At 51.7% G+C, this 21042-nt stretch overlaps 1 protein-coding gene across 2 annotated transcripts in view; it reads right to left on the bottom strand.

The window, feature by feature from the left end:
* The window catches only part of GFPT1 (glutamine--fructose-6-phosphate transaminase 1), a 31389-nt gene extending 12318 nt beyond the window's left edge, over nt 1-19071 (bottom strand). Inside the window, exons 1-9 of one of the 2 annotated variants that reach the window (XM_086477067.1) lie at nt 19038-19071; nt 8388-8495; nt 7853-7960; nt 6377-6502; nt 5539-5597; nt 3287-3421; nt 2262-2323; nt 1553-1632; nt 589-642 (exon numbers count right to left, since the gene is read on the bottom strand). In XM_086477067.1, the coding sequence (XP_086333193.1) occupies nt 589-642; nt 1553-1632; nt 2262-2323; nt 3287-3421; nt 5539-5597; nt 6377-6502; nt 7853-7960; nt 8388-8495; nt 19038-19044 (739 nt within the window). In that variant the 5' untranslated portion in view covers nt 19045-19071. The remainder of the gene's footprint in view (nt 1-588; nt 643-1552; nt 1633-2261; nt 2324-3286; nt 3422-5538; nt 5598-6376; nt 6503-7852; nt 7961-8387; nt 8496-19037) is intronic. The other variant, XM_086477068.1, reaches the window with a different exon arrangement.
* Nucleotides 19072-21042: the final 1971 nt, after the last annotated feature.

The raw sequence follows: 21042 nt of genomic DNA, 5'->3' as shown, positions 1-21042 counted from the left end.
ATTTTAAAAAAAAAATCAAGTACTTCATGTGAATTAACCATGGCTCACCCTGACCAGTGAGGAAAGGGAAGTTCCAGCCTCAGGTCGACCTCGTTGCTTCTACCAGAAGCTGCAGTTGGGGTTCACACACTAGGATCAGGAGGGAGGATGTAGCTCTCTGACAAATCTGAACTCCAGCAGGAATTCCGGAGGGCGCTTGCATTAGGGTTACCAGCAGCCTCCTACCGGGGTTTCCCTCTGCTGGTTTGGGGGAGGGGGTTTAAGGCAACTGACTGTTTCTTTCTGTAATCAGAACTGCAGGGAGCAGGCAGCGCTACCTGCGCCGAGTCATCAGCTCTGCACAGCTGCTGAGCGCTGCATCAGGACATCTGAAATGGGACGGGAGGGCTGATGCGTGCATTTGCCTGTGTGTCGCTCGTGGTGTTTCTGGTAAGAAGAAATTCTTATTCTCCCACTTGTTTCACTACATGGAAAGCAATACCCACATATTAAAGAGACAATGCGTATTTATCTCATTTGTGATTCCTTTCCTAAGGAACTGGAGGATTTGTCTGAAATGGCAAGTATTAGATTATCTCTGGTAGGCACCTTCCTCCATTTTTATGGATATTCCATCAAAAGAATGATCCATAGATTGTACAGCTGAACGTGCAATTGGAAAAAAACCAACAACAACACAACACCAAACTTCAGATAATCAGTGGAAAGACCCCAAACGTGTTACATACATACGTTAAGGATTACTGCTAATTATCCAACAGCACCCGAGAGTAAACACTGACACAGCTTACTGGGACGGCTTCTTCCCGTTACATTGCAGCAAGCTGTCGGGAGCAACCCCGGCCGCAGCAGCGAGACATACTGCGACAGTACGTCCTTCTGGTCGCTGCAGCGCTAAGAGAACGGCCAGTCCCGTGCCCAGGAACTGAACGGGCTCAGGCTCCTCTGACAACAGTAAATGACAGAAGGATTCTGAGCCCCTTTTCATTCCCCAGGGTGCAAACTACGCGTCTGCGGTGGTAAAACACAGGTGTGAGAGGAGGACGGACGGACAGCATAGGCGCAGATTGCCAGGCAAGGGGAAGAGCATTCTGCTTTTAAAAATCCTGCTGGGGGGACAGGGGAAAGGTTTGTGATAGTGACAAGCCTACAGCCCGCAGGGCACTCCTTGAACACACCCGACTCCACGAATGCCAGCTGTCCCACACAAAGCACACTCTCAAGTATCCAAGTTTAACTCCACTGATAACGTTCCTGTACTGAACTAGTCTATTTTATTCTAGTCTACTGCATTAATGTGTGTTTTCCCTGCAACCACTGGACAGCAAAGCTTCAGACAGAGACTACCTTGAGGTAGATGGTGGTACTGTGGTTAAAAACTTACTTAAAAAAAAAAAATCTCTTTCTTATAATCATTTAATTTACAGGTGAAAGTTTCCAAGTGCAATACGTATCCCAGAGCACCCAACTGTTTGTGAAGCTCTATGCTTGTACGTTGGTCTGGGTGTGACCGGACCGCGGTTCCTCTGGGGAAGCGGGAGCTCACACTTACCCGTCCGGTAGAGAATGGGGATGTGGTCGGTGGAGAGCTTGTGCTCGCTGCGCACGCCTATGAGCAGGGGGCTGCCTCGCCTGCAAGACATGGAGTTACAGCCCTCAGCCCCCACAGGGTCATCCCCTGGACACCCGACCCGAAGGGACGGCTGCTCTCCAGCACAGCAACTGAACCGAAGCGGAGAAGAGCGAGCTCCTCCCAGATCAGTCGTTGGTGCTGGATGCAGGGGAGGCCACAAGACAGAGCAGAAGAACCTCTGAGTAAACACAACGCACGTTTGTGAGGAATCTGTCTCAAGTTTAGCTGAAACTCTGCAGAGTAACTGCAGTCCCAGGGACACACTGGCTGCTGCTCACTGTACAAACGGCTGTCGGCACCGAAATTCAAAGCCAACTTCAAGCCAAAGGGAGGACTTGGCCAAATGCTGCCACAACGGCAAACACAAAGGGAAAGATAAAACTATCTCCTTTCAAATGGCTCGCAACCAGAGTCTACAAAAAAAGCTGTTCCAGACCAGTCGTGATACAGGTGGTCACTAAGAAATTTTTGAATCGTTTTTGGGGATTTTCTGTTATGATAAATAGAAAACAAGAGACAGGAAATGAAAACCAACAGCCACTCTCACCCCAGCACGCACAGCGCGAGGAGAACAACCTGTTGTCGTACAGGGCGCAACAAGAACGTTCTTTTCCACGGCAGCACTCACCTGGTACCGACTGCTTGGCCAGGATAATGAACGCTTTTGAACACCAGGGCGAAAGCACCTTCCTGGAAGGAGAGGAAGACAAATGTTTACCCCTTCATTTGAGGCCTGGGCCACCATTTCAGGATTCCCAGCACAAAGGCCGCACCCGTGTTTCCGCAAACAAGAGGCTTCAGAGCCACCAGGAGCTCCAGGCACCTCATTCTGGATGTCCCTCCCGAGCCCGGGCAACTCATCCTCAACCACTGAACGAGTCTCCTGAACTCCCAGACAGACTCAGATGTCACCGGCTACCCCTGCAAGTGCTCCTGCCCTAGTTCAGAGCGCAGCGAGGGGACTCACAAGGGCAAAGACCTGGCAAAAACAGCGCCAAAACTTTGGGCGGTTTGCTGAGGCGCGGCGCCACCGAACACTCGGGTGAGCCACCGCAATCCGCCGGCGAACCGCGTTCCTGGGCTGTGGGCAGGCACGTCGCTGACAAACCGTCTCCTGAACCGGGCGCTCTGGGACCGGAGGTAAATTGCGGCTGGATCCCGTGCGGGTGCGCAGCTGGGCAAGAACCGACCCGTGGAAGCACAGGCCGTGCAGAGCAGCTCCCGCAAGGGGTCAGCAGCTCTCCCAGATGGAGGTTTCGGGGAAGGTTTGAGGCAGGGACTGATTCTGACTCTGTCCCACGCCGGCTCCCGCGCCCCGCGTGCTCGCCGCCCAACACGGCAGGCTCTGGCTGCCTTGGGATGCTGTTGCGCCCCAAAATTTAGGATTTTTCCCATGAGCATTGACTGATGTTAAAGAAAAACGAATGTACGTCCGAGATGAGCTGTCAGAGGGAAGACAAAACACGCCTGAACGTGTGCCGCAGAACGTCCTGTGGCACAGTCTGGCACAGGCACGGTGCTGCCCCGGCCAGGGGACGCTGGGCCATACTGGACCACGGTCGTTCTTTTGTGTGTGCGCGCGTCCGTCTGTCTGCCTGCCTTGGCGAGCGTCGCCCCGCCTGTCCCCCGTCCCCACCCTGCTCCCAGCATTACCAGCTGCTGGATGACCCTCTCCACCAGGGTGGTGAAGCTGATGTCGTCGCTGTCCCGGTTGTCGTACATGTACTTGACCAGTTTGGCGATGCTCTCCGTGTCCGTCTCCGACTCGAAGTCATAGCCCTTGCTCTCCTGCAGCGACAGCACGCGTTGGGTAACCGGCCCTCTGCCTTCCCTTCCCACCTTGCTCTTCCCTCCTCTTCTCCTTTTCTCATTTGCTTTTCCTTCCTTTGCTCCTGCATTTCTTTTTCCTCCCTTCCTCCTGCCGCCGCCTTCTTTCCCATCTATAACCTTTCCTTCCCTCTTTTTCTCATGCCTTTCTTTTCTTTGCCCCTGCCTTCTTCCCCCCTTTTCCTTTTCCTTCCCTTCCTCTTTCTTCTGGCCTTTCCTTCTTTCCTTATCTTTCCATACTGCATTTTTTCCTCTCCTTTCTTCCATCTTTCCCTCTTCCTTTATTCTTTCCTGCCTTTCCTTTTTCCTTCTTTCCCGCTTCCTTCCCACTTTCATCCTTCTTTCCTGCCTTTCCTCTTCCTTTCTCTTCTCTTCCTTCTTTACCTCCTACATTTCCTCTTCCCTTTTTAATTCCCTCCTGACTTTTCCCCTCTCCTGCCTTTCCTTCTTCCTGCCTTTCCTTTTCTACATTTTTTTCCTTTCTGCCTTTCCTTTTTCCATCCCTCATCTTCCTTCATAATTTCCTTTCATCCTTCTTTCCTTCCTGACTTTCCTTTTTTCCTTCCCTCCTGCCTTGTCTTCCTTCTCTCCTGCAAAACTTTCCTCTTCCTTTCTTTTTTCTTTCCTCCTGCCTCTCATCTTCCCCTTCTTTCCTCTTCTCCTGCTTTCCTTCCTTGTTTCCTTTTTTTTCCCCCTCTTTACTGGCCTTCCTTTTTCCTCACCCATCCTTCTTTCCTTCCTTTTCCTTTTTTCCTTCCTTTCTTCCTTTTCCCTTGGACTCCTTTTCCTTCCTCCCATCTCCTTTTCATTCCTCTCCTTCCCTCCCATTTCCTCCCTACCTTTCCCTTCCCACTTTCCTTCCTTCTTCCTTTCCCTTTCCTTCATTTCCTTGCCCTCCCTTTCACTTCCTTTCCCTTTAATCCCTTCTTCTTCCCTTTTCCTTCCATCCTCCTCCTCCATCCAGGTGTACCTCCTTCCTCCTCCATCCAGGTGTACCTCCTTCCTCCTCCACCTTTTCCTCCTCCTCCTCTCTGGCTTTCCCACTCTGGTAGTGCGAGTGAGGGAGCAGGAGAGCGCGTGCAAGAGGGAGCGTGAGCGTCTGGGGGAGTGAGGGCTCGAGGGCGTGTGAGCAGAAAATACGTGCGGAAGGAAGAGTGAGCGTGCAAGTGGGGGAGTGAGAGGGTGTGAGGGCGCAGGCAGTAGTGCAAAAGGGAGGGGGGAGAATGTGTGTGAGTGCGAGAGTGGTGTGAACGCTCATGGGGTGTGAGGGGGGACCGAGCGTGTGTGCAAGTGGAGTGGGGAGGGCGTGTAAGGCGGGGAGGGCGTGTAAGACGGGGAGGGTGTGTAAGACGGGGAGGGTAAGAATGCGTAAGTGAATAGGGCGAGTGTGAGGGTGAGAACAGGAGTGGGGCATGGGGGAGTGAGCAAGAGTGGGAGGGTGTGAGTGGGGGAATGGAGTGAGTGCGAGGCAAGTGTGGGTTGTGATGTGTGTGTAAGCAGGAGAGTGGGTGTGAGAACGTGAGTGGGCAACAAATGGAGGGGTGGGAGTGGGAGAGAGCAGGGGGTGAGTTTAAGGGGGCGAGTGTGAGTGGGGGACCATGAGTGTGAGAGCGTGAATGGAGCACTGTGAGTGTGAGAGCGAGTGTGAGGGATCGAGGGGGGAAGTGTAACTGGGGTGCGTGCGCAGGCAGCGAGTGTGAACGTGAGGGTACGAGGGGGGAATGTGGGGAGTGAGAGGGTGAGTGTGAGTGACAGAGAGTGAGCGAGGTAGGGAGGGAATGGGGGCATGTAAGCGTGAGAACATACTCACAGGGTAGGAGAGCGAGTGTGAGAGTGTGAGAGGAGGAGTGTGAGCGTAAATATGAGCGGGGGAGTGAGTACGAGTGCAAAAATCAGAGATGGGGAACACGAATGGAGGAGAGTGGATGTGAGTGGGGGAGTGAGCGCGAGAACGCGCGGCGAGGAGTGGGACGTGTGGGGGAGCACAAGGATTTAAGTGGGGGAGTGAGCGGGAAAGTATGTGAGAGCCGAAGTGAGCGGGAGAGCGAGGGGGACACACACACACGGGGATCACCCACCAGGAACTTCCGCAGGTCTTTGTAGTTGGTGATGATGCCGTTGTGGATGACGATGAACTCTGGGGACAGAGGAAAGGCCCCACTCAGCACCAGCCCCCTGGCCTGGCAGGGGACACCCGCCTAACCCAGACAGCAGAGGCCGCGGAGCTCTGTCGCGGGAGAAGCCGTACTTGGCAGAACGGAGAGGAGAGTCCCACCTCCTGGTGCGGTTGCCTTGCTCTGCCCCATTTGGCACGGCCGGTAATGGCAGCGGTACCAAGGACCCCGTGGGACTGGGGCTACCGAGATCCTGCAAAGTTTCTGGAGGCACTCGAGCGCTTGGCAGCTTCCAGCCTGCGGGAAGCAGCGACACACCGCGCTCCTCCTGCCAGCGTGTCGGGGCTGCTCCTCGGGCGGCCACACCGAACACTAACCCAGCAGCACAGAGCAACCCCCTTCCGTACAGCGGTGATCACGGAAAAACCATAAATAAACGGCAAAAAAAAGCAGCGCACAAAGCTCCATTCCAAAGAACAGCCACGAAAATTCTTACCGTCCGATTCCGTTCTGTTTCCCTCCTCCTTGCACTGTGCCCACGCACCCACCGAACCCCTGGGCGCTAATCCCCGTCCTCCCCGACATCACGCGCTGCTGCAAGTGACCCTGGGGCCAGAAATCAAGTCCAAACCCCTCCGGCTTCACAGTAACAGGGCTCAGCATCCTGCCCCACAATAAACCAGCTCCCCGGCTCCAGCCACCCCTCCCTGCGACACACCAGGCCCTGGAGCCGGCAGCGAGCTCTTCCAGACCCTGCCAGACCCGCCGAGGAGCGCGCGGTTCCCCCGGCACAGCCGCTTACCGTTGTTCTTATCCGAGCGTTGCGGGTGGCTGTTGATAGGACTGGGCTCGCCGTGGGTAGCCCAGCGGGTGTGGGCGATTCCCAGGTGTACATCAAACTCGATGTCGAGGTCCATGTCCTGTTGCTCTGCAGCAGAAGCAGAAGTTTTGAGTACCGAGGGGCTGTGCCTACCCCAAAGTCACCGTGGGAGTGCCATCGGGCCTCTGGGCTCCCCGAATACTGAATCAGCAAATCCAACAAAACGTCAAGCGTGTTTTCAGGGGATTCAGGATGCAGAGGCACACAAGCAACCCCCCTGCATTCCTCACCCCGCCAAGATAAAAAACAAGTTTCCAGAAAGAACCCAACCTGAATTTTATCTCCCAGGGGTGCACCTTGCCATCCTGCCACATGCCGTCAGCTGTGACTGAACCAGCTGCGCTGACACACCACTAGGGTTCGAATACTCATCACTAACCCTTGTCTCTAGAAAGCATACCATCAGCATGAATTATTTCTTTGGAAAAATAAATAATTTTGTTCCACAAAATGTCTCCACAATCTCTTTAAAGCTGTATACCCTGCAATTTTCTTGAGCAGGTAAACATTTCTTCAGGAATATTCTGTACTCTGTAACGCACACGCCACCTCGCCTGGCCTCATCAGTTCCCGGTTTTCTCTACGCTGAGGTTAGCTCTCCCCCCTGCCCTTCGGCTAAACAGCGCCTGGCGCCGCGCGGCTCACACCGGCACGGGTTAACAAGTGAAGTCACAACCACGCGGCAGCTCTCGAATGCAAACGAGAGACCCCGACTCCTCTGGAAAGCATCTTCCCATTCTCAGGCAGCTCACCGGTATTCCACACCCAACAACTCTGTGTTTCTCTGCCTTGGGCACGGATTGAATGAACTCAACGTTTCAATCAAGGGAACACAGAGAGGCAGAAACGGGTGCAGAAGACCCGACTCTCTGCGGTCTCATCAATTTGACAGCTACACACATAGGTCAGTGTCTTCTTGAAGCCAGCTGCTCAGCCCGTCCCCACTCGGATGGGGAGCTTTAGTTGGGACAAGCATTACTTATGAAAAACTAAAATTCAGCTGGTGACGTTATTAGAGCATTTCTCTTTTTTTTGCCCAAACTCTAGGCCTCTGATAATTATCTACCAGTAAAATTCCCCTTTCCCCAGTTTAAGCCCTTTTTTTTTGTTTGGGGTTTTCTGTTTTCTGAAATGTATTTCAGGTCTGTTTTACTTTAATAGGATGTGATTCATTTGTCTTGCGAAATCAGGGCTTCTCTGTAACTCGCATGACAAGGGCCACAGGATCACTGGGTTCTTCACAGCACACGCCTGAGCATTTACATCTCTGGCACTTTACACACGAGTTATTTGGAAATACAGTGTTTCTGGGTAAAAGAGGTGATATTCAAAACACAAACGAGATGAGAGGACACTTCAAGGAAAGAGAGCAGGGAGGAACAAAAGGGAAATACGTACTGTGAACCTCTTCATCCAGAGCCTTCACTTTCCCCTTCTGTTTGATAATCTGGATTTTGCAAGCGTTAGCTTCCCAGTCTTTGTCGTTTCCGCCATCGACTCCCACACCTAAGCACCACCGCAGAAGACGAAGACAGAGTGTGAAGTGCAGAAAGTGTATCACAGTACTTTTTTGTAAATAAATACTGCTGGGGGTTTTGGTTGGTTGGTTGGGTTTTTTCACACTGCCTTTTCTCCCCACACCCGACCCTCCAAATAAAGGCAAGAAACCCCTTAGATTAGAAGTGAGTTCTCCCATTGTCACCTTGTGGGTATTTTTAAAGCCTTCGCTAACAGGCATCAAGGGTGTTTATAGAAATCTGTATATTGACAGTTAATCCAAACCTCTGACCACGCGATCACAGGCACATCCAATTTGCCTTTCAGCCTTCTTCAAAAGCAGAGGGCAGTAGAAACCATTCACAAACGCACCACAAAAACCATCATTTACAAGCCAAAAGTCAAAAAAGAGCCAGTGATGCTCGTAGAGAGCTACCTGCAGAATCATAGCCTCGGTACTCCAGCCGCTGGAGCCCTTTGATAAGGGTCTCCAGGATCTCCCGTCTTGTCCGGGGAACATGGTAGTTCAGGTAAGCAAAGATGCCTGCAGAGTGGAAAAGAGCATAATCTTACAACAAAATCACACCTGAGGAAACTCCGTACGTGCCACCTACTTGGCACACGCGCCAAGTGAAAACTCCAACAGGCCTCTGGACGGAGAGCCCCCTGCAGGAAGGTACCACCGCGTCTGCAGCCTCTCCTTACCCCACCTGAGGTCTGACGGAGAAGATGTCACCGACATTTAAGAGCCAAAACTAACCACGAAATGCCACCATCCTTCTCACGACATTGAGAGCAACTGAACAGGACAGGCCTGTGCGTGATGGGAGAAAGAATGTCCACGTGAGCTGGACCCACGCCACAGAATGAGCTGTCGGGAGTCGAGGCAGGGGACAGGAAATCAACCGCTCCAGATGAAAAATTCAAGGTTCACTAACACTGAGCTTTGCAGGCTGAAGAATCATCTTCAAAAGGAATTCTTCCTTGAATAGCTTTCGCTAAATTCCTCCCACAGACTCAGTAAGAAAAAAAATAATTTAACTCATGCAAACTAACACCTTCCAACTAATGGAGCTACTTTTCCTGTAGGTTGCAAAGGAAGATAAATCGTTGCTTCTATTTTTAAGCAGCGATGGGGACACACAAGTTCCTAGATCTCTAATGCTAACCACGGCTCTGTTTCAGAAGCATTTCCTTTGGTGCCATCATGAAGCAGTAGCACGGAAGACATTCAGCGGATGCTAGAAATGTCTGTACTTGAAATCTACCATTTCACCCTGTCTAACGCTTTAAAGGAGAAAAATACCTGCACGGAATAAAAGCAAGGCAGGTTTCACAGAAGCGCCCGTATGCGTAAGTCACTGCTAATTCAAGGTTTCTAATTTGAGAAACTTTACCAAAACCTCTTGAGGAGAACAGAGTTCAGTCGCACACACATAAAAACAAAAGTCCTTTTAAAGGCATCCCAAAACTTTGATTTTTCCCCGATGGTACTGCCATACACCCTGCCCCACAGTTCCCAGCTAAATTTTATCCATGTGAAAAACTTTATTCCCAAGATGATTTTTGGAACAGGTATCTTTATGTTTACCCACAGATTATTTTAAAGAGCATTTGAAAAAACTGCATTCTTAAGCTGTTTGCGTTTTGGAATTAAACTAGATCATCCAAAGCTTTTTGATGTCTAAAATCTATTTTGTAAGTAGAAACGCAGGCACGGAACACCCCACAGCCAAGGGGCTGCTCAGCCTGAGCAGGGACAAGGTCGTACGCAGCCACGTACCCGTCGGTCCCTCTCACGTTCCTTCTCCCTTTTCCATGGTCTTCGGCTACAGGTCTCGGGACAAGTTTGTCATAAGCTTCTCCTTCCCACTCCCAAAGCAGCAGCGTTAGAAGCTACACCTCCCTGCAGCTCTGCCGCAAAAAGAGCACACCATGGCTCGCTGATTTTCTTCCATGTTGCTAGAAAAAAATTAGATGCACGTTCTCTCATCCCTCTTAAACCACCTAGTCAGGTGAAGGGGGGGGAAAAAAAAAAAAAAAAGGCAAAAACCATATTTTCACTTGGCTTCTTTAGCTTCTACCTTCATTTCCCCCCAAACCCAAAGCCTTTTCTGATAACCCCTTGCAAGACCATCAGGACGGAGTTCACAAAAATTTGCAGTTTCACTTCCGCTGCTCCTGACATCCCAAACCAACCACGCACAGGCCTGCTGCTGCCATCTCCTGATGGCGTTTGTTCAACCTGAACGTCGGTTCCAACAACCGCTCAGACAGGGCGAGCTCCTCCTCCACAAACCTCACGATTCGCCGCTAAAAGCTCCACAGATAAAAAACACTGACAGCAGTTACCAACCTCTGCAGTATTTCAAAAGCCTCCCCTGAAGGATACTTCCCCCACGCTCTCAATCTCCAAACCCACCTCCCCACCCTTCTGGCAAAAAAAAAAAAAAAAAAAAAAAAGTTTTCCAATTTGAGCTACTTTGTTCACTTTGTTTCTAAAAACTGCATTCTTCAGGGAAACAGCAACCTCCCTGTTTACAAGTGAACTGACTCCAAATAGCTGTCCCCCAGGCTGAAGGATGGCACGTTTCAGCTACATCCTGGATGCCTAAAATCCTTCAAATGACTTCCAGGTCCTGCAACAGGAGTACGAAGCAGACTGCTTTATTAGCAGGCAGCTGGAAAAGCCCCCCTCTCCAGATTTACCAGAAACCTCCCAGACACGCAACGCAGCAGCAGCGTTACACAGAAAATAACACGCCTGCGCCATAAATCAGAGCAAACAAGCACAGGAGATGGCTCTACAACAGCAGGCTGGGTTCCAGCAGTTCCTGACATTTCCCCTCGCTCCAAAGCCACCCAGCCCAGCATCCCAGCTAAAGCTACTTCAGAAGGTGCAATTATACCCAGCACAAGTCATTACCGAAACACGAGTGCTGCTGCCATTTTTCCACGTTAGCCAACTGCTTTCAGAGATGAAACCTCTCCCCGTGTTTTACGTACACCCACCCAAACCCTGGAGCCTCACACCTCTCTGGTGTTAGCTGGGCCCATCAAGCCGCTCTCCAGAAGCACCCACCACCTCCGCAGCCCACTGGGTGGCATTTCAGCCACCTCACTCCGGCACAACCAGGCCCCCCTCAGGCGCACACCTCCCTGGTAAGCTATCCCACTACCACGGCACAACAGCGAAGGCCGCTCAAGCGGGATACGCTCTTTTGAGCAAGCGGGGAACCAACAGCGAGCGTTAAGGTGCTCTGGAGCCTGGCCACAGCGAGACAGTTCCTGGAAGCCCTTTGCAGTGAACAGCAGCAGGACAAGAGGCACCAGAGCCTCGCTGATGGCCACATTCTTCACTGGCACGGGCTGAGCGACCAGGGCAAAAAGGGAACAGGCTGTCAAGCTGGCATGCAAGGGGTGAAACGGAGCCCCTGTAGAGCTTGGGGAAGGAACCGCCTGCAAAAGGGACGATACGTGTGGGGACGTGGCAAGAAGGGAGAAGAAAAGGGGACTGTAGGAAAGGTGTAGGTGTCTGTTGCTGTAGGTGGTCCGCTCTGCCCCCTTACACCCCACCGCGGCTGCCCACCGGCCCCTCCGAACACTGGTACGCCAGAGGCGCGCCAAGGCAGCCCTCCCGGTGCCCAGGGGACGGCGGGTGTCACCCGTGTAACGCTCCCAGGCACGCAGCCACAAACCCCCTCTTGTTCCCAGGCCGTGACGCTGTGTTTTAAATGAGGGTATTTTTCCATCGAGGCAGACCAGGGGGCCCAAGGCGGTCATCTCCACGGCCCCGCAGGGAGCACAGAGCGCGTGTCCCCCCTAAACACCCATCGGCACGGCTGTACCCGCCGGCACAGACACAGCCGGAGGGGCGGGGGGACACGGCGGAAACACCACAGCCTCTTCCTCAAAGCCCCAGTGGAGATCATTGGCAGGGCACTTTCCTCACAGACCCCTGGTGCCCCAGCGAGGCCTCCAAAATGTTCTCCATGGGAAAAAAAAAGTGTCTAACTCAATAGACAGGCCCAATTATTAGGCAGAAACTGGGCTTCCTTTCATAAAATATTTTTGTAGATGTGAATTGATCATTTTCATCTCCATCTTGCTGCTGGCACAAGGATTGCAACTTATTCTGAATCAAAAAAATGGCTTAAAACCAGAACTATTTCCCTCTAGGCAGGGCTGATTGTGGACAGCTTTGTTAAATCTGAATCCAAACTGGACAGGGGCTTGAAAACTTATTTTCTCCACACATTTTAACAAGTTCAGTCACACCTGAACTAAAAAAAAAACCACAACAAAACAACCCAAAACGCGATTCCTTGTCCCAGATCACAAGCGCCAGCAGTGTACAGCAAGACGCCACGTACTGAATGGGCACAAAGCAGAAGCCGACTTCCTCCAGGAAGGGATGGCTCATCTGGGATGAGAATGGAAAGCAGCACTGTTTACTTCTCCTTGTACTGTAAACAACCAGAAAACATCTATCTAGAAAGGAGCCAACTTGGCATTTGTCTCAGGCACTGAAAAAAAAATAAATCCATTAATTACAGCACAATTACATTAAGATTATTCACGAGGACTGCAAAAAAAAAAAATAAATCTGAATCTAAGACTAAGAATACCACAAAAAAAACCCAAAACCAAACCAACAACCAAACCCAAAACAAACCAAGGAATTCAGACATTCTTATCAGAAAACACAGAGACTATGAAACCCAAGCCAGCTGACAAAAAATGCAAATACAGTATTAATGCTGCAAAACACGTGGAGACCCTGCAAAAAGGACGATCCTATAACCTTCGGGAGATTCAGTTTTGATTCACAGAATCATAGAACGGGTTGGGTTGGGAGGGACCTTCAAGAAACCCAGTTCAGCTTTTAGATCTCAAGCAGAAAACAGCTGGAGTGGCAATGGAGATGCCACTATGACAAAAAAATTCTAAGAACTTTTACAAATGAGAAGGCAAGTAAGACAAGCAGGTTTAAAACTCACCTTAGAGAAAACAAGAAAAATAAATTAAAAAATAAATAGAACGATATGTAAAAATGATGCATAATTACAGTAAAAAATGGGACAGTAAGGCTGCTGAAAACGAACAGGAGTCTTCCTGAACACATGACTTACTAATCTGCAAGCTAAAATCCAGTATTTGAGGGCTCATCATCCATTTATGGCACTTGATCACGATGAATTATGTGTAAATAACAGTTTCGTTTACTGGAAATATTTTCAAATGCATTTCATTTTTCCCTTTTCAAACATCCTATAACGACGTGATTCTTCATAGCTGGAGAAAGATTCAATCCACATTTAGAAAAGAGCATTTTCACTGGCTCTATCCAAACGATTGGATTATTCAGGAATAGACGAGCAACCGCATCTTGTAATTACCTCCATTTTTAAGTACAATTTCACTGCCTTCGACAGTAACACTGATGAGAAAAAAATAAATAAAAAAGACCCAAAGCGTTAAATGCTTGTTATGCTTCACTGATCTGAGTGTATTTTTGAAAAACGGTTATTTCTCCCAGCAGCCACCAGCACAGGGGCTCTGCAGACAAAAACGCGGCTCTGGAGTTAGACCTCAAGCCTTCGGCCCAAGGAGCGCGGCGTGCTGAGCCGAAGGGCACTCAGGTGACACCGGCGGCCCAGCACGATGCAGAGCCCCGGCCATTCACGAAAAGACCCTCTTTTTACTCAGAAGCTGAACAAAGGATCACTTCATCCAGCTGCAAAACGCAGCCTCTCCAGGGCGGAATGCAGCACACAACTCTACCTTGTGGTTTAGACTATAAAAGACCTTTCTTCTGCACCCCAGACACGCGGTTTTCTCCGCATCACAATGCCTTGTTAAAGCCTTGTTCTCTCCTTCCCTGGGCTTATAGACAAATCAATCTACACGATTCAGAAGATGAAAAGATATCAACTGCACAGATCTTTACAGCTGCTTGAAGGCTTCCACGAGGAGCGCTCTGTCACAAAGCGCCAATTTTTCTGTCAAAGTGACAATTCACTGAAATCACAACAAGCAATGGAAACGTGTTGGGTTTGATGAAATTCCAAGGCGACTCTAGCAAATTTCCATCAGGGCCCCCATCTGGTGCGCCACCAGCTTATCGCCAGCCCAGATGCCAGGTGCTGAACGTGTAGAAATCTCCAAGTCAAGCAGAACGTTCCTGAAACCAACCCACCGTGAACTTCTGGTCCCTGGCAGACCTGGAAAGAGGAGTTCCAGTTTCAGCTCCACTTTTTGACACAAGCAACGCAAGCGTTTTTCAGTAACAACGCCCCTCCTGCCCTGTGCAACTCACGCTTTGGAACAAGCCAGAGAGAGGAATTATTTCAGAAAACCAGGAAATAGGAACGACATCATTTACGGTACCTTGACAAGCCTTGAGTTGGCAACGTTCAAGGTGAAATACGTGCTGCGTGAAACCCAAAAACCACCCCTGTGAACTTCGTTCTAGCCCAGCGTGGTTTAGAATTGTGAATTCCCACTAGACAGCGGCAAGCACACTGTAGGAAGTTAAATCTGACAGGCTCAGAAAACACAGTACCCCTGGAATACATTAGTATACTTGAGGACTTGACACTAATATACTTCAGGATTAGACCAGCAGTCACGCTTTACAACATAATAAAACACTTCAACTAGTAACTTGACACAGGACTTTGCACATTCGGACTGAAAAGACTTGTTCAAAGCATGTCAGCTTATCATCCGATTCCCGAATCACACTAAGACCCGCCGCAGTAAGAAGTCCTGTATACGTCTCCCAAGTGAAATACCTCGAACAATATACTTTAGAACATAAAACATTTCCTTTCTTGTAGGTTTGTCTTAAAAACCATCCCTGGTCAACCACCAGCAGAACAGGTATTCAGCTGCTTGCAAAACTCAATTCTCTCTTTGAACCAATTTTTAATATTCAAGCACAAACCCCAGGCCTTCTTAATGACAGCTACATAAAGAATCCCCTATAAGCAGCTGACAAATTTTAACAGAACAGCACTTTTAACAAACGGACATTATTTTTTCTATTGTTGCCAGTCACTAATTTCCGAGAACTTTGTTTTCCCGTGACCTTTTTGGTGCTCGCGTTCCTTTATTTCATGGTAAGTTCACAGGCAAATGAAGTGAATCACCACTTCCAAGGAAGAATAAATGATATTCGCCAGTGTCCTGAATACGTGAAGTTCCTCAGGAATAGCTTCTCCTCATCCTTTTCCCACAAAAGCAGAAAAGCCTCCAGGCCAGGTTTACTGTCAGGTTTACAAACTCCTTTATCCCATACCGTAGCTGTTCGAAGCGATCCAACAGACGATGTTATCAGCACATCCACTTGGCAATTCCAGAGAACCCTTTATCCTGGTGATGATTATTAGGCCTCAAGTCTTCGACAAATTGGATGGGGGCTCCTAAACAGCACCTACATAACATACCTTGCAGACTGGGAAAAGCGATAAAAACATTTTTCTTCAAACTACAGCAGGGAGACACTCGGCAGCCACAGCAAGTTCTAACGCCGATACTGATCGCGGAACGGAACCAAGTCCCTGAACCGACGCTCAAAACCCGCCGGAGCGGGCTCCCATCATTTGCTGCCCGGCAGTTCGGTGAGGCAGGATGCTCCGCCACCCCCCGCGCACCGAAACAAGGCGTTTCTGCAGAGTCTGAAGGGGCGCAAGGTCAGACACGAGCAGACTGTCGTTATAATGGCCGGACCTGGGAGAGTCACGTTCAACTCATCAAGTCCGCGCTGGGAAAAAAGCAAAGCAGGAAAACATCCACTCGGTGGAGAACCACATTTCTCCACGGGATGCTTCTTTTCCGGCCCACGCAGGCACCTCTCTCTCCAGCTAAAAAGGGCAGGGTTTCTCCTGCCCAGAGTAAACAACCAGTGCCTCAATTCTAAGGGCTCATTCTGGGCAAGGGCCGCCACTCTGTGCTTCGCAGAAAGGCGGGCGCCTCGGTGTAGGAACGGTACTTGGGCCGGCGGGAGGGCAGTCCCCACTGATGTACGTGCAGCCCTAAAACCTGAAACTCCAGTCTGTCTTACGCCCATTTTTGTCTTCAGCAATCACTAGCAATACAAGACCCAAATTCTATAGTCCCTCTTTGTCGTTAAAGCCACTCATGGCATCCGGTTTAGGTTTACTTATTTACAGAACAGTCTATTGAGCCCGGCTACCTTGAAAAACCTGTTTTCTAAACTGTTTCACAGATGCCATTGAACTGGTTTAGTGCATTCAGACCAAAGCACACCCCATTTATACCCGGCTAAGTCTGCAAACCGCGAGTCTGTACCACACACCAAGAACAAAACCTACTTTCCACTAACACCACCAAAACCAAAACCCCAGCACACCTACACCGCAGGCCCGGCATTTACACTAGGCACCAGGGAGCTCCACTTTGAGCTCCTTCCCTTTACCTGTCAAGCGGTACAAACCCATCGGATCACAGGACTTCGTAAGGTCACAGGCGCGTAAACCTGAACACCAGATTTCCAGCACGTTGAAAGCATTGTGTTGGTAATTCCGGTCTTGGAGGTGTCACAGGGAGAAAGCGGGTAACAATAGCAGCATTGTCATCTTTTATTAAAAAAAAACCCAACCCTCATCTTAATAACTCTTTTTATCTGAGATGAACTGGATAAAAATCTGAACATGGACCGTGTACCCACCAGGCAGCATGGCAAGATAAAGCAACGTATATCCTGACTTACAATTCCGTTACAAAAATGTGGTCTCAGTGTTCGTACAAGCAACCAGGCCTGCAGAGCTGCCACTACACGGTGTAACATGGCTACTGGGACCTTGCAGAGGCCACAGCACGAGAAATCAGAGCCCTCTGCTCCAAGACGTAGCCTGCTGTCGCTTCAGCTCGATGAGACAACGAACTCTCGCTAGTGTGAGGACTCAGGGTACCTCCACGCCAGCTCTGCCCACTTGTGACACCCGCAGGACTAGCTGAGAGGGCAACGTCTCCATTTGCTCACCTTGTTCCTTTGCTGGAGTCTGCTGCTGCTGCATGGAGAAAGCCCAAACTGGCGCTGCAGGTAACGTTCCCTAATGTGGGCTGAGGCCACCGTCAATTTTGTCTTGCGCTCACCAGCCGGACCGCGAACGGCAGCAGCGGAGGAGACTCTATCCCTCAGTTTCTGCCAACTGCGCTTAACTGCCAGTCACGAGAGCTCATGGGGGGGCAGCACCCTCAGACTCCAAGGAGCTCTCCTCCCGCTCCTACAAAACCTTAACTGTCTTCGGCCACGCGCTTCCTGCCTTCAGAAGCTCTGCAGTTCCCAACAATTATTTTTCCTGTATTAACATGCTCAATGCTCTCCTCTTCCCGTTTTTCAATATAGGCTATATCTCTGGCTCCCAGAACAAGATCCATCAACGGAGCCAATAAACCTTAATGCTCTTCTTACTGTTCCATAAAATGTTTCAATATCCAAGAAGAACGTTGCTTATATCGAAAAGAGGAGGAATACGTTAAATCTTGAATGCAATTAAGTAACTGCCCACAGTGTTTTCGAGGCTTATCGCAGTTAAAAAGACAAAGAGCAGCATGTTAATATTGCACATTTCAAAGGCTGGACCTCAAATACGGCAAGCACAAGGCACGAAAACCATCCCTATTCTCGCAGCAAGCTATTTATAATAATAATTATCCCTTCTATTCTTAGCTTTGCTCCACTTTGTACTTTCAATGCAAATTAACATAGTGTTCAATGTAAGCTGGAGTATGAATTTCTGATTGCCTCTTCGTAGCGCTCCACAGACTTGACAGTTTGAAGGTGATACCGGTTCAATCTCACAAAAACAATGAAAGAAACGGCAACTTGCACATCAAGTATAAAACCCTCAACCTTGCTTAAAGCATCATTTGAGTTTTGTACATTAAGATACAAAAATAATTAAAAAAAAAAAAAACAAAGAAGGAAATGTGGACAGACAAGTAAGAAGAGCCAACACATCACTGTGGCATAAATTTCCATGGGAAAACCCGAAGCCGACATGACAGAAGGAAGAGGAAAAGAAAGCATAAATTCTATTCCTGGGACCAGCAGCTGAGGCCGAGTAACTGCACCAACACGGCAAACGGGAGCGGACAGCGCCCGGGTGACTTTGGAGAAGCCCCACCGGCTTGTGCTCCAGTTCGCTTCAGGCATGTGTTCAACACAGGGAAGCTCCACGGGAGCATGGACAGACGGAGACGAGCTGGTGCACAACCCTGCAACGGACCCTTCTAAGCCCCGTTTAAACCAATTTACCCACTGCCTCGCAACCTCTGTTGAGTAAACTCGAAGCAACGTACGAGCATCCCCTTCAGAAGTTATAATGCCTAAAAAAATAACAGTAAGAGACAGTTTTCACCTAAAAGTGGGAGTGGTTACTCTGATACAAGAGCCACGTTTAGGAACGCCACCGCTGAAACCTGTATCCCTTTCCCATAACGTGCACGTCGCTGGTGCTCAGTGGGGTGAAGGCTCCCAAGTCACTTCGTTGCTTTCAAAAACCACCACCCCTAAACCCCCCCGGCAGGAGTGTCACCATCCCCGGCACCCCCCGCCACCGACACCCCCGACTGCCCCGAGGGAACGGCGCGGTTTCAGCACCGTCGTGCCTCCCGCGGACCGAGGGCGCTGGCCTTTTGTACGCTCCGGCCACCTCTGCACATAATTTCAGGAAAATTTGCCCTTTTCAAGTTACGATTACGCCGCAAGATGCCTCCCCCGGAGAAACGGCCGCGGACCGTCGGCGAGATGATGACATTTTCGGATAACGGAGGCGCGGCCCCTTCTCGCTATAACCGAGGCAACGCAGACGCGGCCGACCCCCTTCCTTCCCCCCGACGGGCCAGGGGTGCCCCGGGGGCCGGGCTGCTTCGCCGCGACACGCTGTCGGCACGGCACCGGCCGGCCTAGCGCTGCTCCGCCGCCGCGGGGGACACCCGCCGGGGCAGACACCGGGCCCCCACCGCCCAGGAGCGCCCTGCTCGTCCCCGGGATGCGGCCCGCGGCTCCCCCCGCCGCCCCCCGCCCCGCCGGGCCGCGCCGCCCTGCCCTTACCGCACATGGTGCGCCCCCGTCCGCGGCCGCGCTGCCTCTGCGCGCCGGGGCCGCGCCGCCCGCCCCCCGCGGCGGGGGCCCAGGGCGCAGGCCCGCCGCCCGCCCCGCCATTGGGCCCCGCCGCCCGCCCCGCCCCCGGGACGTGGCAGCCGGATCCGCGTCCGCGTCCGCCTGCGGGCGGGCGGCGCCCAGGGCCCCGCGCGGGCGGGGCGGGGCGGGGCGGAGCGGGGCCAGCGGGTGGGGCCGGGGCCAGCGGGTGGGGCCGGGTCCGGGTCCAGCTCCGGCTGGCACCGGCGGGGACGAGGGGAATAAACCCGGGCTAGAGCCCCCGCGACACCGGGGAGGGGGTTCCTGCCCCCGCCCCGGCCGGCTTTGCGGCCCGTCCCGCAGCCCCCGAGCTGCGGCGGGAGGGAGGGACACGGCCCAACCCCGCTGGCGTTGGCAGCGAGCGGGAGCCACACCGAGGGGGTGTCCCCGGGCCTTGCAGCGGCAGCCAGCGGTTGGAGAGGGCCGAGCTAGGAATCCCGAACCTCTTCCGAGCTCGGGGGGGGTGAAGAAGCGGCACCGTCGGGCTCCCGTAGCCCCGCCGGGGCGCACGTCCTCCCCGAAGCCCGCATGGCCGCTCTTCTCCACCGCACCTGCCCTGTAACAGCACCCAGGCAGACCAAGATAAAGAAACCACTGAGATGAATCCACGAAGCAAACGGGGACAGGCACAACCGACAAAGGAGCGATAGGCTTGTTCCCTGGGCTGGGCGGCCTTGTTACGCGGCCACCACGTAACTACCACGATCAAATACTGGTTGAAAAAGTCATTAAAGGGTCAAGGCTGCAAGAAGATGGCACGCTCCCTTCCTAAGATAAATGCTGCTCGCTTAACTTGACACTAAAAAGTCAATAAAGATTTCCTTAAAAAGCCCAGAAAACAACCGACAACGTTATTACACAGAAAAACACCCAGGGCGGGTGCAGATTTTGAACTGGCTGCTAGGAGAACGTGGCTGAGCACAGGCCGAAGCAGGAAGGTCACAGACCTCAGAAACATCAGGCGTCCACCCCCGGCCGTGCTGCTGCTTTTAGTGGGCAGCGAGGACATGGCAGGGACAACCCAAGGCAGCTGGTCCCAGTCCCTGGGGCTGGCGTGGGTAGAGCAGAGACCGGGCACCAAGCTGCTCCGTGCCTTCCGTCCCCTTTGGCCGTTGTGAAGGTGGAAGAGGGCCGACCTCAAACTCAGATTTATTTTTTTTTTCCCCCATTAACTGGGAAGCCACACGCCTTGTGGCGGTAGAAGTTGATTTCTGGGATGAGAAGGGAACTGCTACCCCATGGTAACGGCGCAAATCGGAACGGCGATCCCCAGCGACACGCGCGAGAGCCACTGGCACAGACACACTGCTCCCCTCGGCTCTGGCCGCTGCTCCACCTCTCCCTCACTCATCTACGAGGCACCTCCCCGTCATCTGCCCCTTTATTTCTACACCGCGGGTTTCTTCGCTGCTCCTCGCGTCTCACCGCTCACGGAATTTCTGCAGGTATCCACTACAAACTTAAAATCCCTACAGCGTTCGCTGAGCACCAACGAAAGGGTACGACCCTACTTGCAGCAGGGGATGCCCACCCCGAAGAAGCACGGACGGGCCTCACAGACACCCCCAAAACACACCGGACGTGTCGGCAGCCCAGCAGATACCGAACTTTACAACTTACACCATTACTTGATGTTATAAGCACGCATCCCTCAAGCTGAGGCTAACCCGCCCCTCCATACCTACCCATCTGGCGCAAATTCCTCAGAATTTTGCACATTTAGCTCCACATGTTCGGCCCTGAAGTGGCCATTTAATTTGTTCCCCGTTAAAGCCAGCATTTCTCCCGCACGTAACCCGTTACGTCATTCCGAGCAGCACGTGGCTTTGCTACCGCACAGAGCTCGTGCAGACAGAGGTGCAGGTCGCTACCGGACAGAGAAACGTGAACCGTTTCCCAAAGTGCCTCTCGGAGGCGA

Source organism: Leptosomus discolor, chromosome 23 (assembly GCF_034619465.1).
Source record: "Leptosomus discolor isolate bLepDis1 chromosome 23, bLepDis1.hap2, whole genome shotgun sequence".
Lineage (NCBI taxonomy): Eukaryota > Metazoa > Chordata > Aves > Leptosomiformes > Leptosomidae > Leptosomus > Leptosomus discolor.
The sequence above is the reverse complement of the archived record's forward strand: the minus strand, read 5'-3'. Positions and strand labels throughout refer to the sequence as shown.